Raw genomic sequence first — 17,534 nt, forward strand, 5'->3', positions numbered from 1 at the left:
CTGTAGTTGCCTGTAATTGTAACAGTCTTGGTGTGCGGCGAGCTGCCAAGAATGGGAGAAGCAGCACCTTCCAAAAACCGCTCCTGAACTCTGGCCTTCTGGAATGGCCTGAGGGCGTTTGTCGGGCTCTCAAAATGGCGGCCGCCAGCAAGCGGCCTCCTGCTCCGTCGTTACGTCCGAGTTAATGAATGCGGCAGCTGCTTCTATTTGCTGACTAAGAAGACTGCAGACTCAATTCTGGCTAAAACTGACTCTAGTTGAGTCTAAACGGCCCTCGCCGTTTAGGAAGAGAAGGTTCCCCCACTCCCCTCAGGAGCAATCAAAGCGGCGCTCAAAATGGCGACCGCTGCGCTTCTGCCTCTGCCTGGGAGCTATAAATAGCTCGAGAGGTTTCAGCCGAGGCCTGCAGAACAGGCTCTGACCCTCGGCGGTTTGAGAAAGCAGCGCTGAGGCAGAGAAGGGAAGAGAAGGGAAGGGTACAACCTGGGAAAATCCAGAGTTTTGTCTTTCTGCTAGAAACCAGAGCCCATCTTCACCACGTCTCTCCCGGGCTAAGACTAAGCCGCGAGTGCTGAGTCCTAGACGGAGGAAGAGGGCGTGGCAACGGTTGATTGACTTAAAGCTCTTTTATGACTCGTGGACTTCAACTCCCAGAATTCCTGGGCCAGCCATGCTGAGGGGAAAGGGAGAGGTTTCCAAGCTGAGCCAGACTGGCTGAGGAATTCTGGGAGTTGAAGTCCACCAGTCAATAAGAGAGCCCAGCTTTCCTGGGCTCACCCCCATTGCCGGGAGCTTGGGGCAAGATTTCCAGGGGGGTCTCTTACCTTGGCAAAGACCCTCCGCTTCCCTCTTCCCACCCCCGCGTGATTCAGACCCCTCCCCAAAAGGGGCCAGGGTCCCTCCCGTTGACTCCGAGGAAGCGACAGCCGTCTTCCTTTTTCTTGGCAACGCGGATCGACCTGGGAAAGCGAAGCCGAGTGTGCAGAGTCCCGGGCGCGGATCCTGCCAAGTCGACCGGGGACCTCCCTGCCTCGCAAGCCACCCACTTACCGATCTCTCCCAGCAAAGAGCCACCGGCTCCATGAGTCCGTAAACACGGACTACACAACCCAGAAGGCCAGGCAGTCGGGAATCCGGGGACAGCCCAAGCGCTGCTCGCAAGGGCTGCCGGGAATCGTAGTTCTACGGCCTGGCCTTCAGGTGGATGGCTCTGATGCTGATGCTTGCAGATGTTTTCCCGTCCTTTGCAAGCTTCGCTGCGAGGGTTCCGTCCCCACGACCCTTTCTTTACAAAGGGGTGTTGCAGCTTGGTGCTGGAATTCATGGCATCACAGTTGGCTGGAAGGTTACTTCCTGACGCCAAACCCTGAAATACATCACGGGTGACCCTGAGCATCCCAACCAGGCACCCAAAAATTTGCCTTTGGCTTTCTTAGGCTTCTGCCTTTTCTCAGGGGGTTCACACACGGCCTGGCCTGTAATGGGTGCTGGTGGACTTTGATCTGTCTGTAGAGTATGTATTTATTGGTAATATTTATTTCTTTGTACAATGCATTTTATTTATTGGCAACATTGATTTATTCATTGGGAAGATGCCTGTAGATCTTTGTGAAATTTATTTATTGGCAAAATTGAAAGATTCATTTGCAAAATCTATGAGACCATTTTACAAATATTACCCATACATACATTTCGCAAATAATTAAACTTCACCAATGCATACATTTTACAAATAAAACCATTTTGCGAATATTTTGAAATGGGTGGATTACAACTCCTGTGTGTTAACACAAGTAATTCTTGACTAATAACTCTTCAAAGTTACAAACGCCACTGAAAAATGCCGTTTTTCACACCTTGCGACCTTTGTAGCCTCTCCATAGTCACAGGATCAAAATTCACATACTTGTCAACCGATTCATCTTTATGACGGTCGCAGGATCCCCGGGGGTCATGTGATCCCCTTTTGCAACCTTCTGACCAGGAAAATCAATGGGGAAGCTAGATCCCCTTAACAACGGTACCACTAACTTAAACATCGCAGCGATTCATTTAACAACGGTGGCAAAGGCGGGCGTAAAATGGGGCGAGATCCACTTAACGGTCTCGCTTAGCGAGAGAGGTTTTGTGCTCAGTGGCGGTCATAAGCCAAGGAGTACATCTAGACCAAGACGCAAAACAGGGCGAGCCCATCAGGCTTCGGTAAGTTATCGCTCCATCTCTCCAATGTAGAGGTGATCAACCACACACACCAGTGGGTGCTCAAGCCTTTTACCAACACACTCAAAGGAAAAAGCCAGCAAGGAGACCACCAGGTAATATGCTTCCAGCCACGTTTTAAAATTTCTATTTAAAGTCGTTCGAGGAAAAAGTCGCACGTTGTTGAAAATGAGGGTGGCTTCGGAAGAGCGCAAGCCGAACTTTGCAGGGTGATGATTGGGGGGGTCCTTAGACGGGGGCCGCGGGCAGCTCACTGGCTGTAGGAGAGGAATTCAACTAATTTCGTAGGGATGTGGAGGTGGGGGATCTTTTCCAGCGCTGTTCGGCCGAGAGCTTGACGGAGGCTGAGACGACAAAGCTGAGACAGCCGCAGGGGAGTTCCTGGAGGGTTGGGGGAAAGAAAAAGGACATTCAATGGCAAATACACACCATCTTCTAAAGCGAAGGGGTCTCCGACCTTGGCTGCTTTAAAGCTGGTGGACTTCAAACTCCCAGAATTCCCCAGCCTGTCCTTTGCTCTAAATCAGTGGTTCTCAACCTGTGGGTCGGGACCCCATTTTCACGGGGGGTCGCCAAACAACGCAGCCCGCCATTTTTTCCCCTTTTCCTTAGCTCTGCTACTCCCTTTTATTCTATTGGCTTTTGAAAGCCAATAGAATAGACTCTCTTGAATAGAGTCTAATTCTATTGGCTTTCAAAAGCCAATAGGAATTGTCCAGGCTGTCTCTGCCCTGCTGAGCCCGCCAAAAGTCCCATTCTGCAAACGGGGCTGCACCAGTTGAGTAGTCCTTGACTTACGACCGGTTGAGTAGTCCTCGACTTATGACCGGTTTGGGGGTCAGAGCATTAAAAAGGTTAAGAACCACTGCTCTAAATATTGTCATCTGGTAGGAGCTATGCAGCATGCTTTTCCTGGTAGACCCTGCCCTATGAAACATCCCCCCCCCCTGAAATTCAGCCGTCCACCCCTAACCTTCTGTAAAGGAGGTTGAAGACCTCCAAGGTTCCTTTCAACTCTTGTTGATTCTATTCCATTCCGTCATTCTATTCTATTCTCTATTCTATTCTCTGTTCTGTAATTGTATTCTATTCTCTATACTGTTCCATTCTCTATATTCCATGCAAAGACACATCAACCTACAACCAGTCTACGAACCCCTCAGAATCCAAATCAACCGCACAGCCAACCACTCCCAAGGATCCTGACCTGATGTAACCTCCTCATCACAAGACCCATCACCAGCCTCTCACTTGTTCTATCCCAGCCCACGTGTCCTTGTTATGCTCACAAGGAGAAGCCCCTCTTCCAATCAAGCAGGCAGGAGCCTGCAAGAAAAACATCAATCCCCTTTTATTATTCGCACACCTGAGTCAGTGTCCAAGGCAAATAAAACACAGTTCACAGAAACTCGGTCCTCAACACGAACGGCTACCTTCAGCCACCAGCACCTCTCACACCTTCCCTTTGATTATGCAGCCAAGGCGTGGCTTTCCTAATGCCTTCTCCTTTGCCTTTGGAGACGCCACTGCATTCCTCTGTCCTACTCGCTTCTCTTGTCTGCGCATTCGTGCATCCTGGATTTGTCCCAGCTGTTCTTCATCACTGTCCAACTCAGGCTCCCAGCACAGCTGTGTCTCAGCCTGAGTGCGAATAGAAGGGCCAGGCTCCTTGTCCGGCTGTAAGTCTTGCAGCTCCTCAGAGCCTTCCTCGGACTCTGATGTCACTCCAGGCCCCCCCTCCTCCTCCGAGTCCTCAGACTCAGTTGCCAGATCCATGGGCTGGCGAGGAATCACATCACTGTTGACTCACACCTGACCCATCACAAGACCCTCACCGCACACACACACACACACCTGGAGCCCTTATCACACACACACACACCTGGAGCACTTATCAACAGAACATCGACAGCACCAAAACTCCACTGAAGAATGTGACCTAGCCTTGTCACGAAACATTTGGAGAAGCTCGCAGAACGAACCTCCGCTCTTCTGCACCTGTATGAGACAGGTAGGAGAAAGACAAGACGTTTTCCTGGCAAAAATGACTCACTTTCGTAATAGGCAAAACACTTTGCCGAGCTGTTGCTCTGAGTGTAGTCGGAGGGTTTTTTCCCTCGGTTGTCCCGGGCGTAAACGTTTCCTCCAAATTCGATCAGCATCTCCACCAAGTCAGCATTTCTAACTTTGGCGGCGTGGTGAAGGGCCGTCTCGTGCAGTTTCGCTGCGTTCACGTTGGCTCCTGCAGGCCGGGATAGAAATTGAGAAAGTCAGACATTATCATCCATTCAGTGGAGACTTTTAGCGGCCACACAAATTACGTAGTCCTCAAATTACGGCCATAATGGAAGACAAAATTTCTGTTGGTAAACAAAACAGTTGCTTAAGTGACTTGTGTCCCATTTTACAACCTTTTTGGCACAGCTGTTAAGTGTGTCGGGGACAGGATGGCTCGCTTACTGACTGCACTGTTGAAGGACAAATTTTACAGCTAGTGCAAACTAGTGCATTTCTAATTATATCAACTCAATAAAATCATTATTACATTTATCAATATATTTTGAGCTTATGCATATCTTAAGTACATTCAATCTTCATAAACAATCCATATCCTGTAAGGCAGAATAAACCTTGGAAGACCAGGTTGGAGGTTCCTGAATCAGGTTGGGTTGCCTGGAATGAATTCAGCACTTCTGGAGGCTAAAACATACAAGGAATGATGGCTGGAATTGGGTATACGAAGAGGACATGATAGCTGTCTTCCAGTATCTCAGGGGCTATCCCGAAGAAGAGGCAGTCAAGCTATTCTCCAAAGCACCAGAAGGGCAGAACAAGAAGCAACAGATGGAAACTCATCAAGGAGAGAAGCAACTTGGAACTAAGGAGAAACTTCCTGACAGTTAGAACAATTAACCAGTGGAACAACCTGCCTCCAGAAGTGGTGAATGCTCCAACACTGGAAGTTTTTAAGAAGAGATTGGACAGCCATTTGTCTGAAATGGTATAGGCTTTCCTGCCTGAGCAGGGGGTTGGACTAGATGACCTATTATTATTATTATTATTATTATTATTATTATTATTATTATTATTTCTACCCCGCAGCACTGCACCTGCGTTCAGCAATAACTTCACGCAATCCAGGTGTTCTCGTGCACACGCCACGTGCAGTGGTGTTCCAAAATGGCAGTCATGGGCCTCCAGGTTCGCGCCGACCTCAATCAGAAGACGGACACACTCCGCGCTGCCTTAGAAAAGAATCAGATCAAGAAAGAACATTCATTGAACGCTGGCGTGGATCCCCCGCTCATTCCAAAGAGAGACGGATAAAGCTGTTTTCACACCAACTTCCCAGAAGTCCGTCCCATCCGGTTCACGTTAAGGACTATTTCCTGGGGCTGGTGTGGTTTAACTGCCTAAAAGTCTCAATGGGATTACAGGTTGTCCTTGACTTACGACAGTTCATTGAGCGAGGTTCGAAGCTACCACGGCGCCGAAAAAAAGGGATTTATGACGATCTTTTTCACACTTACGACTACAGCAGCCTCCCCACAGTCACACAATCAAAATTCGGATGCTTGGCAACCAGTTCATATTTACGACGGTTGCGAAATTCTGGAGTCATGTGATCCTCTTTTGAGGCCTTCTGAGTCAACGGGGAAACCAGTGGTAAGTGTGAAAAATAGTCGCTAAGTCATTTTCTTCAGTGCCGTTGACTTTGAGCAGTCGCTAAACAATCTGTCATAATTTGAGGAACACCCGTATTCTTAGCATAGGTCCGATACCCAGGTGTTTTGAAGTAGCTCTTCTAATTTTTTTTTTTTTAGGCTTAGATCAGTGGTGGCGAACCTACGGCACACGTGCCAGAAGCGGCACTCAGAGCCGTCACTGTGGGCACGCGCATTGCGGCCACTAGCAGCTCCCACAGGTCCATTAGGCTGCCGCCGCCCAGATCAGCAGCCCCCCCAGCACAAAGCAGATAAAATGGCCACTAGCAAGCTCGAGTAGAGAAGTCAGAATATTGAGGTGGCCACGCCTACTTGCTGTGACTACCTTAGCCATGCCCACCCAGTGCGCCACACACCCCACCCTCCCCGAGGGAACCACAATGCTGATGCAGACCTGGCACTTTGCAATAAATAAGTGGAGTTTGGGTTGTGGTTTGGGCACTTGGTCTCTAAAAGGTTGGCCATCACTGCCTTAGCTTATAGAAAAGGTTTCAATGGATTGTTAATGTAGTCCTCACTTAATGATGGTTTGAAATTACGAGCACCTGAAAAAAAATTACTTAAGGCCGATCTTCAAAGTTACATCTCTATACACACACACACACACACACACACACACACACGACAGCCATTTACAATCAGTTGCAGTGCCCTGTGGTCACATAACTGCAATGTTTCTTGCCTGTTTCCAACAGTTTTTGCGGGGTTTCCAGCATTCAGGAGAATGGATTCGCTTAACAACCAACCCTGTGGTTCACAAGAACATGATCCACTTAGTGACTATGGTAAGTCACTTTACAACTATCCTAGAAACAGTCCTAAAAATCAAGTCAGGTCATGTGGCGTGACCCGCTTAACCACTGCAATGGCTTACGATCAAAATTCCGGGCCCAATTGTAGTCATTAAGGGAGGATAACTGTTTAGAGTTGATAAGAGAGAGAGAGAGAGAGAGAGAGAGAGAGACAGACAGACAGATGGACAAACAGGCAGGCAGGCAGGCAGATATGGGCAATGGATAGATGATAAAGATAGACAGATATGTAGATAAATGATAGATAATGGATGGATGGATACATAGATAGATGGATGGATTGATAGACAAACAGGCAGACTAGGGAGATCAATAGATGACAGACAGACAATGGATGAATACACAGATATACGTATGTATGTATGTATGTATGGACAGGTACGTAAATAGAGAAAAACAGATAGACAGGATGGATGGATGGAGTGGACAGAGCGAGGGATGAATAGACAAGATTGAAAGGGAGACAGAGAGACAGACAGAGATCTAGACATAACCACGTAAGTGTATATTAATGGTGTGCTGTATTTTAGATTTTTGTAACTCGGTCTTGCACCATAAATAAATCGCCAATCCCTAACTCCTGCATTTCACTGAGCCAGACCTGGAGGCGCAGGAAGGAAAATGTGGGCTACAGGCAGGGCAGCGCAATGCAAAATGGAATCCGGAATGCTCGACAGCATTTCTCATGGATTTTGGGCGAGCAGAAACCCCCCTCCAGTCTCCCAGGGCTGGCCCCAGGATTTCCATCAACCCTGCAGAAGCCACCTTACCGTTTAAGCAGGCTTCGTGGAGAGGCGACGCTATGTACAAGGGCGGGTTGACCTTGGCCCCGTGGGACAGGAGGACTTTCACACAGTCAATGCTCCCCGAGGCGCAGGCGTCGCAGAGCGGGGTGCTCCCATCGATGTTCCGGGCATCCACCTGTGGCAGAAAGGGATCGAACCCTCAGCCTGGTGCCTCTCTTGGGTTAACCTACCTAGGATTCGGCCATTTTTGAACAGGATTCACACTTGGTACAGACAAGTCCTCGGCTTACGACCACAATTGAGCCTAAAATTTCCATTGCTAAGTGAGACAGTTGCCCCGTATTACCACCTTTCTTGTCACCGTTAAGTGAATCACCGCAGTTAAGTTAGTAACACAGTTGTTAAATGAATCCAGCTTCCCCCCATTGACTTTGCTTGTCAGAAGGTCGTAAAAAGGGATCACATGACCTGGGACACTGCAACAGTCATAAATATGAGTCAATTGCCAAGCGTCTGAATTTTGATCAAATGACCAAGGGGAGGCTGCAACAGTCGTAAGTGTGAAAAATGGTTGTAAGTCACTTTTTTCAATGCCGGTGTAACTTTGAATGGACACTAAATGAACTGTGATACCTTGAATAGTAGTTACTGCATTCTAACTACTGTACCAACCATAGTCAAAGGGATCAAACCCTCAACCTGGTACTTGTGTTGGTTAACCTACCTATGGAATTCAGCCGTTTGTTTTTTTTTTTAAAAAAAGATGAATAGAGTAGAATAGAAAACAGAATAGAAAACAGAACAGAATTGAAAAGAAAATAGGGAATAGAATATATGGAAAGAATAGAATAGAAAACAGAACAGAATTGAAAAGAAAATAGGGAATAGAATATATGGAAAGAATAGAATAGAAAACAGAACAGAATAGAAAATAGGGAATAGAAAGAATATATGGAAAGAATAGAACAGAATAGAAATATAGAACAGAAAAGAAAATAAGGAATAGAATAGAATATATGGAAAAGAATAGAATAGAAGGTATAGAGTGGAACAGATCAGATCAGAATTATTATTATTATTCACACAGCCAGACGTTCAGATTGGGTGTAGCATTTTTGTCTACCTATTGAGTCCTTAGCAAGGACCTGGAATAGGCAGATTTATTATCATCGTCATCATCAATTTATTTGTGGCCTCTCTCACTGTGGGACTACTCTAGGCAGCTTAAAATCACAAAGAGGAAGAAATGAAAAGAGTGTAAACCAAAACAGAAATAAAATCACAGAAGAATAAAGTACACCATGCAAAGGAAGGCAATGAGATTAGGCTTCTGTCATAGGAGGATCCACATCTAACTGGCCGTCGGGGGATAGGGGGGAACAAATCTGAAACCTGCACCCCGAATCCTGGGGGAAGCTGGTGCAAAATAAACCTTTGCTGGCATTCTTTCCCAAGATGTTTTAGTCTGCAGCCTTCTGCAACCCAGCACCCCCCCACACACACCTGGGCTCCTGCGGCCAGGAGGATCTCCACACATCGCGTCTGGCCACGCAGGCTGGCTTCGTGCAGGGGCGTGATCGAGTCGTAGGTGACTAGGTTGACGCAGGCGCCGTTCCGGATCAGTTCTTGGAGCTGATGGATCTCCCCGCTTCGGGCGGCTTCGTGAACCGGGGTCCTCTCGGCCCAAAACGCTACAGGAAGACAGAGGGCGGATGGGGGATTAAAACAGTCCCTGTCCAGGATGGGAGGGGAAAAAACTCGGCCCAACCAAACCAGGACAGGTAGTCCTCGATTTATGACAACCGGGACCAGAATTTCCATTGTTAATCATAGAGGTTGTTAAGCGAGGACCTTTCTTGCCATGCTGTTAAGGGAATCACTGGGGTCGCTAAACAAATCAGGCAGTCGTTAAGCAAATGTGGCTTCCCCGACTTTAGTTGTGGAATGCCAGTTAGTAAAAGGGGATCATGTGACCACACGGATGCTGTGTTAGTCGTGGGGAGAGGGAGGGGGAGGAGGAGGATTGTGGGGTCCTTGATGCTCTCTGAGCTGGGTGGTTTTCTTGCAGATGTTTCATGACCCAACTAAGTAACATCATCAGTGCTGGGAGGGAGTGGGGCTTGTGAGAGAAGGGGAAGGAGGACTGTGGGGGCCTTGGTACTCTCTGAACTCAGTGGTTTTCTTGCAGACATTTCATGACCCAACTAGGGAACCTCACCAGGGCTGACTGCTCTATGTGGACACACCCCAACATTTGCCACCATCATCAGAAGGGGCGTCGCCTTACCTGAACGCCTTTTCTCAGCATGACGATGGAGAATCCACGGATGGGTTGATCTTGCCTTTCTGCCCTAGAGACTATGTCAATCAACCTTTTGCCACGCCTCTCTTCCTCCGGCTAGGAATCCCCAGTCACCACGAAGGCACAGCAGTTGATGATTTCCCAAGCTGGTGGTGGCTCAAATTCCCCCGACACAGGACCGGATGAACCCTTGGGGGGGGGGGGGAGTGGATTCTCCATCATCATGCTGAGAAAGTGTTCAGGTAAGACAACCTCCCTTCTCCAGCATGACGAATGGAGGATCCACAGATGGGACATACCAAAGCCTCATTGTTCCCACGGGCGGGAAGAAGTCTGGGCCTGTGTCCCACTCTCTGTTACTATCCTTTGGAAGAGTCTCCTGCCAAATGAAGCGTCTGCTGAGGCTAACATAACTTATAAAGCTTCACAAATGGGGAAGGTGACGACCACATCGCTGCCTCGCAAGATCTCTTTGATGGACACTTATGTTGCCGCCGCCGCCGAAGTTGCCACACTGCGAGTGGAGTGTGCAGTGAGTTGTCCTAGAACGAAGAGGGCTTCAGAGTTGCGAAAAGGGGCAGTTTGCTTAATATACCAACGCAAGGCTCTGCGAACGCCCAAGGTGTGCCATTTACATTCCAAATCATGGGACGACTCAGGGCAATAATCTGGCAGCACAAGCTCCTGCGCCCTGTGAGACGATGAGTTGATTTTGAGGATAAAGGAGGGGTGTAAGCATAGAAACATACGTAAGTCATTAAGCGTAGAAAAATACATAAGTCATCTCTAATGGAGAGTGCTGCCAATTCTGAGATGTTCTGAGCCGATGTAACTAAGGCAGCCTTGAGTGTCCAGAATCGGACGTGGACTTTCTGACGGGCTCAAATGGAGGGGAAGTGAGAGCCTGTAAGACCTTGGAGCGGTCCCAAGGGGGATATCTGTGAACCACAGGCGGTTTGCTGTTGATTGCTCCCCTGACAGAGGAATGTATCATGGGGTGTTAAGCCAAGGGCTCTGAGTTGCCATATTTGAGCACTGTGCACAAGGCAGCAACTTTTCTGCGGATTCTGTTGGGTGCTAAACCCCCTCTTAAGTCCCTCCAGTAAATAATCCAAAATTCTTGGAATAGGAATTGTAGCTGGATCTAATTGTTGTCTCCCACACCAGTTACATAAATTCTTCCATGCGGAATCATAGATCCTATTAGTTGCAGGCCTTCTTGAAGCCTGAATCGTGGTAATCACCTCTGATGAGTAGCTCTTTTGTTGGGAGTCTTTCAAATGCCCGCCGGTTAGCTGGAGCCAATGTAGAACCCCCTATCTGAAGGAGATTCCATCTTGGGGTATCCTCCAACGAGGAGAGATTGGATACTACCCCAATGTTCCTGAGGCAGGTAAACCTCGCACTTCCTTGTATCTACCACCGTGCCCAGATGAAGGAGGCGGGTGGAGGGAACTAGCTGGCTTTCCTGAACATTTACTGAAAGCCTGTGGTCCTGAAAGCTCTTGATGGACAATGCCAGTTCTGACTGAGCCAATTGGACTGAGGATCGAATGAGGATGTCGTGCAAACAACACTGGACACGGAACGGTCCTGAGATGCACGGCGAGCGCCGCCAGGACCTTCGTGAACGCTCTGGGGGCCGATGACAAGCCAAATGGTAGAGCTCTGTACTGAAAATGGTGGCCGGGAAGGATGGGAACGTATAGGTAGGCCTCCGTCAGGTCGATGAACGTCAGGTCCCCCCTTCTGATGTCTGCTAATAGGGATTGGAGCATTTGCATCTTGAACTTTTTCTGTGACACATGGATATTTAATTTCTTTAAATCTAGAATTGCCCTCCACCCTCCCGAGGCCTTCGGAATGATGAACAGAGTGGAATAAAAAAACCCGTCCCTTCTGCCCTACCGGTACCGGTTCTATGGTGTGGATCTCCAGGAGATGTCGAACGGCCTCTTTCATGAGGCTTATTTTGACCGGATTTTTGGATGATGGGCAAGAGACGAAATGCCTCGGGGGGGTGGAGTTGAATTCTAGAGTCAGGCCGAATCTGATGGTGTGGAGGATCCAGAGATCTGTAGTGGTGTTCTCCCATTTGCATGTAAAGAGAGCCAATCTGCTCCCTATGGGAGAGGCACCTCTGGTGTCACTAGGATCTTCTGAAAGGACGGCCTCTGCCTCGAAAGGGCCGTTTAGACTGAAATTGCTGTCTGGGTCTGCCTCTGTAACCAGATCTGTCGAATTGAGGGTCTGGTCTGGGAGGATGAGGAGGGGAGTAATGGGTGAATTCCGACCCTGTGTTGGTTGAGCTGTGAGGATGAGGATAGAACCTCTTGCGGGGATAAGGGGTAGCTTTCTTGTTCGGTCTCTTAAGAAGAGGGGACATGACTTTACGCTTATCCTTCCTCTCAGTCAGATAAGGGTTTAGTGCCTCTCCAAATAACTGGCCTCCCCTGTAAGGGGATGAGGCCAACCGCCACTTGGACTTAACATCCGCTTTCCACTGTCTGAGCCACAGAAGTCTGCGAGAGGTAACATTAGATGCTAATGCTTGGGAGGAAAATCTGGCCGCGTGCGAGGATGAGTCAGCCATGTATTCTGATGCAGCCACTAATTTATTTAAATCTTGGTGCATCCGTACCTCTTCTGGTGGTACCTTAGCCTGTAATTGGCGAAGCCAGAGGACTGAAACTCTGGCGAAAAAGGAAGTTGCTGTAGCTGCCTTTACCGCCCATGCTGAGGCTTGGTGGGTCTTGCGGAAATTATGCTCCGCTCTCTTATCCTCTGACTTCAGAACCTCCGCTATATCTCCAGACACAGTGATGTTGGGATCAATTGTTGTTGCTAAGGGCTCATCTACCCTGGGGACTTCTAGCACCTCTGACAGTGCTGGAGCCACATTAAAGAACTGTTTATCAGTCCCTGCCGGATGTGGAAAATTACTTGGCGTTCCCCATTGTCTTTGGACTTCATTGAGGAAAAGGGGAGGACAGGGAATGTCCTGTTGGGTAAACGTTGGCTGTGAACAGATCACACTGGTAGGTCCCTGACTGGTGGAAGGTTCAGCCTCAGGGACAACTTCAGGACCAAGTTGAGCAGTGCTCCTGGCCTTGTGAAGCAAGGATTTAAGGAGGGCCGGATTAAACAGGCCTGTGAAAGCAGGGGGATCAGGAGGTAAGTCCTCATCGTCTGACAGCCCCAGCTCTCTCTGTTCGTCATCCCCCGTGAACGACCTTCTGGAGGAACTGAAGGGGGATACTGGCCCCTGGTATGTGGCTGCTTCCACCTGGGAGAGGTACGATGCATTGCTGTGAGATGGGACTCCTGATGCTATCGACTCAGGTCGAGCTCTCTGGTGTAGGGTCGAAGCTACAGCTTGGGCAACAGCCTGAGAAATCAGAAGCTGCATTTGTTCTGATAGTGCTATCTCTTGAGCCTCTGGAGGGCGAAGCCCTGCCGCTGTAGGAGTGAATGTGGCCTCTGGGCCCAGAGGTCCAGCTTTACTTGGAGGAGCAGGGATCGGAAGGCCAAGCCCCTCACTGGAAGGGGGAACCATCTCCACCTGTTCTGCCATGGGAGAAATGGACTGACCTGCTTCCCCTTCTGCAGAGCAGGCACTTGGAGCAGCAGAGGTCGAAGGAGTTTGTTGAGGGTCAACCATCTCCACCTGTTCTGCCCTGGGAGAAATGGACCTTTCCCCTTCTGCAGAGCAGGCACTTGGAGCAGCAGAGGTCGAAGGAGCTTGTTGAGGGTCAACCATCTCCACCTGTTCTGCCATGGGAGAAATGGACTGACCTGTTTCCCCTTCTGGAGAGCAGGCACCTGGAGCAGCAGAGGTTGAAGCAGTTTGTTGAGGGTCAAAAACCGACACTTCCATGGGAACCGAAGTCATCTCATCAACCTTTGCCTCGTTCTGTTGCCCTGCAGCATTGGAGAATTGTTTTCCCAATGCCTGTTGCCTCCCGTTTGCTTCTTTCCCAGCAGCTTTGGGAGATTTTCTGCCAGCGATAGCTCTGGCTCTGAGTTTCCCAGCAGCCTCCTGCTTGGCTGATCTGGCGTTCCCCAGCCTGGAGGGACTGCTGGAGACACCCTGAGCTGCTGTGGCTTTACCTGCCATTGCAAAAAAGTCAAGAGATATCACAGAAATGGCAATCTCAACGGGTTTCCAATAGAGAGGTGGTCCCAGGAGCCAAGTGATGGCTAGAAGTGGTGGCAGCAAGACCACCTTAGTGGGGTAGCCAGCACAATTACAAGCCTGGTAGTGGCCACAAGACCAACTTAATGAGGGTAGTCAGCAGTTATAAGCAGCGAAATCGGTGGTAGGAAGAGGCGCTGAAAATGGCGGCAGTTAAAGCAGGCACTCAGCCACCAACTGAAGTCTTTGGAAGGAGGCTGTTGGTTTTGCCTGTAATTGTAACAGCCTTGGTGTGCGGCGAGGTGCCAACGATGGGAGAAGCAGCACCTTCCAAAAACCGCTCCTGAACTCTGGCCTTCTGGAATGGCCTGAGGGCGTTTGTTGGGCTCTCAAAATGGCGGCCGCCAGCAAGCGGCCTCCTGCTCCGTCGTTACATCCGAGTTAATGAATGCGGCAGCTGCTTCTATTTGCTGACTAAGAAGACTGCAGACTCAATTCTGGCTAAAACTGACTCTAGTTGAGTCTAAACGGCCCTCGCTGGAAGGAAGGGAAGGTTCCCCCACTCCCCTCAGGAGCAATCAAAGCGGCGCTCAAAATGGCGACCGCTGCGCTTCTGCCTCTGCCTGGGAGCTATAAATAGCTCGAGAGGCTTAGCCGAGGCCTGCAAAACAGGCTCTGACCCTCGGCGGTTTGAGAAAGCAGCGCTGAGGCAGAGAAGGGAAGAGAAGGGAAGGGTACAACCTGGGGAAATCCAGAGTTTTGTCGTTCTGCTAGAAACCAGAGCCCATCTTCACCACGTCTCTCCCGGGCTAAGCCTAAGCCGCGAGTGCGGAGTGCTAGCCGGAGGAAGAGGGGCGTGGCAACGGTTGAGTGATTTAAAGCTCTTTTATGACTGGTGGACTTCAACTCCCAGAATTCCTGAGCCAGCCATGCTGAGGGGAAAGGGAGAGGTTTCCAAGCTGAGCCAGGCTGGCTCAGGAAGTCTGGGAGTTGTAGTCCACGCGTCATAAAAGAGCCAAGGTTGCCTAACCCTGCCCCAGCCAGCTAGGAAATCTGGGAGTTGAAGTCCACGAGTCATGGAGGGGCCATAGTTTCCCTCATGCTGGCTGAGGAATTCTGGGAGTTGAAGTCCACGAGTCATAAGAGAGCCCAGCTTGCCTGCCCCTGACTTAGTCTCCCGCTCATTGCCGGGAGCTTTGGGGAAGATTTCCAGGGGGGTCTCTTACCTTGTCAAAGACCCTCCGTTTCCCTCTTCCCACCCCCGCGTGATTCAGACCCCTCCCCAAAAGGGGCCAGGGTCCCTCCCGTTGACTCCGAGGAAGCGACAGCCGTCTTCCTTTTTCTTGGCAACGCGGATCGACCTGGGAAAGCGAAGCCGAGTGTGCAGATTCCCGGGCGCGGATCCTGCCAAGCCGGCCGGGGACTTCCCTGGCTTCCAAGCCGCATTCCTGGCTCAGCTTTCCAAGAACCGCAACCCGTGACCCGCGAAGCCCTTTCCAGGACAGGAGGGGATAAACCACGGCGCGGCCCCGGCCGACACGCGTCACCCCAGGCGTTCACACAACACGCTAAACTCGGGAGCGGGAGCGTTAGTTTGTGGGGAGAGGAGGTGTGGTTTTGCGGGCGGGAGGGGGGGAAAGGAGAAACCCAGCGCAGCTGGCGATCTATGGATCGCAATCCCCCTGAGGACCCCCCCCCTCTAAAAGGGTTAGTTAGTAACCAGGACTAGCCGGTTGTGGAAACGCAGCTTAATGCCGGGTCAAGAGCGGAGGAGGCGTCTGTACGCTTTTCTCCCCTTCCCCCTTCAAATTTGCACAGTAATAGAGCAAGTGCATCGTTGCGCTGGGCTTTCCGAAGATCCAGAGCCCCACTCAGGTCTAGCAGCATGAAAAGGCTGAGTCCCGGGACCGGAGGCGCCCCCTCCCCACGTCCTCTGCTTGCAAGGCGAGGCCCCCTCCCATACTCACCGATCTCGCCCAGCAAAGAGCCACCGGCGGTCACCGGCTCCATGACCCCGTAAACGCGGACTACAAACCCCAGCAGGCCAGGCAGTCAGGAATCCCGGGACACCCCAGGCGCTTCTCGCGAGGGCTGCCGGGAGTTGTAGTTCTCCGGCCTGGCTTCCTGGTTGGTGGGTCTGATGCTGATGCTTGCAGATGTTTTCCCGTCCTTTGCAACCTTCTCTGCGAGGGTTCAGTCCTCACGTCCCTTTCTTGACACGCGGAGTGTTGCAGCTCGGTGCTTGAATTCATGGGATCACAATTAGGTGGAGCAAGGGGTTGCTTCTGACGCCCCCCCCCCCGTCACCCCAAACCCTGAAAACCATCATGGGTCGCCCTGAGCATCCCAACCAGGCACCTGAAAATTTGCTTTTTGCTCTTTCTTAGACTTCTGCCTTATTTCAGGGGGTTCACATGTGGCCTGACCTGTAATGGGTGGTGGTGGGCTTTGATTTGTCTGTATGTTATGTGTTTATTGGTAATATTTATTTCTACAATGCATTTTTATTTATTGGCAACATTGATTTATTCATTGGTAAGATGCCTGTATGTGTTTGTGAAATTTATTTATTGGCAAAATTGATTGATTCATTTGCAAAATCTATGAGTTAGATCATTTTACAAATAAATATTACCCATACATATTTTTTGCAAATAATTAAATTTCACAAACAAATGCATACATTTTACAAATAAATCAATTTTGCGACTAAACAAATGCATTTTACCAATAAATCAATATTACCCGTTAATACATTTATGCATAAAGGTTGCAACCAAATCAATTTTGCAAATAAAAAAATACATTTTACAAACAAAGGTAACGCATGCGTACATTTCACAAATGTCATAGATAAACTTTACAAATACAGTCCCCCAACAAAGTTTGCAAATAAATAAAACGCATTTTACAAATAAGTAAATTTTACAAATAAAACTGCATTTTACAAATAAACAAATAAAGGCCTGCTTGCTTTGTTTCGTCGTCATGACACCGGAAATTTAGCAATTTTTATAAAAACTCCCATGACAAAAATGGTCACAAAGCAATTTGTGACATAATGTACGATGTCATAAACAATTTCCTCTGTTCAACTTGATCAACCCTTTGGAGGTTTGGCTGCTGTGTGGAACAGACATCTCTGAATTATCTCTCTGAATTTGAAGCTCTGCCTTTGTCGCTTGGATGCAGGAATCTGGTAAGAAAAATAGTTTTAAAAGCAGGACCCGGGAAGTCATTGGTTGTCTAATTAATAATAATAATAATAGTAGTAGTAGTAGTAGTAGTAGTAGTAGTAGTAGTAAAGTTGGAAGGGACCTTGGAGGTCATCTAGTCCAACCCCCTGCTCAGGCAGGAAACCCTACACCATTTTGGACAAATGGCTGTCCAGTCTCTTCTTAAAAACTTCCAGTGTTGGAGCATTTACTGCTTCTGAAGGCAGGTTGTTCCACTGGTTAATTGTTCTCACTGTCAGGAAGTTTCTCCTTAGTTCTAGGTTGCTTCTCTCCTTGATTAGTTTCCACCCGTTGCATCTTGTCCTGCCTTCAGGTGCTTTGGAAAATAGCTTGATTCCCTCTTCTTTATGGCAGCCCT

The 17,534-nt window shown here is 49.1% G+C and overlaps 1 protein-coding gene across 3 annotated transcripts; it reads right to left on the reverse strand.

Moving 5' to 3' along the window:
- Positions 1–1,602: 1,602 nt before the first annotated feature.
- ASB13 (ankyrin repeat and SOCS box containing 13) lies at positions 1,603–15,965 on the reverse strand. Of its 3 annotated transcripts, none has more exons than XM_039345763.1 (6): positions 15,908–15,965; positions 9,007–9,194; positions 7,528–7,678; positions 5,331–5,465; positions 4,274–4,462; positions 1,603–2,601 (listed from the first exon to the last, which is right to left on the reverse strand). In XM_039345763.1, the coding sequence occupies exons 1-6, from the start codon at positions 15,948–15,950 to the stop codon at positions 2,471–2,473; spliced, it is 837 nt and encodes a 278-aa protein (XP_039201697.1). In that variant the 5' UTR covers positions 15,951–15,965; the 3' UTR covers positions 1,603–2,470. The 3 variants fall into 3 exon arrangements, 2 of the variants coding, with proteins under 2 accessions (XP_039201697.1, XP_039201696.1); XM_039345762.1 differs by having other exon boundaries at positions 5,316–5,465; XR_005556976.1 differs by lacking the exons at positions 1,603–2,601; positions 4,274–4,462; positions 5,331–5,465; positions 7,528–7,678; positions 15,908–15,965 and adding an exon at positions 9,791–14,784 and having other exon boundaries at positions 9,140–9,194.
- Positions 15,966–17,534: the final 1,569 nt, after the last annotated feature.

Source organism: Crotalus tigris, unplaced genomic scaffold (assembly GCF_016545835.1).
Source record: "Crotalus tigris isolate CLP2741 ecotype Arizona unplaced genomic scaffold, ASM1654583v1 scf7180000017975.10810073628:1450386, whole genome shotgun sequence".
Lineage (NCBI taxonomy): Eukaryota > Metazoa > Chordata > Lepidosauria > Squamata > Viperidae > Crotalus > Crotalus tigris.

Bases quoted from the DNA above. Each gene is read 5' to 3' on its own strand.
- ASB13 (XM_039345762.1), bottom strand. From the start codon at position 15,950: ATGGAGCCGGTGACCGCCGGTGGCTCTTTGCTGGGCGAGATCG. The intron at 7,679-9,006 runs GTGTGTGTGGGG...TTTCTGCCACAG, and splicing joins TCCTGGCCGCAGGAGCCCAG to GTGGATGCCCGGAACATCGA. The intron at 2,602-4,273 runs GTGAGTCATTTT...CCAACCCTCCAG, and splicing joins GTGTTTTGCCTATTACGAAA to GAACTCCCCTGCGGCTGTCT.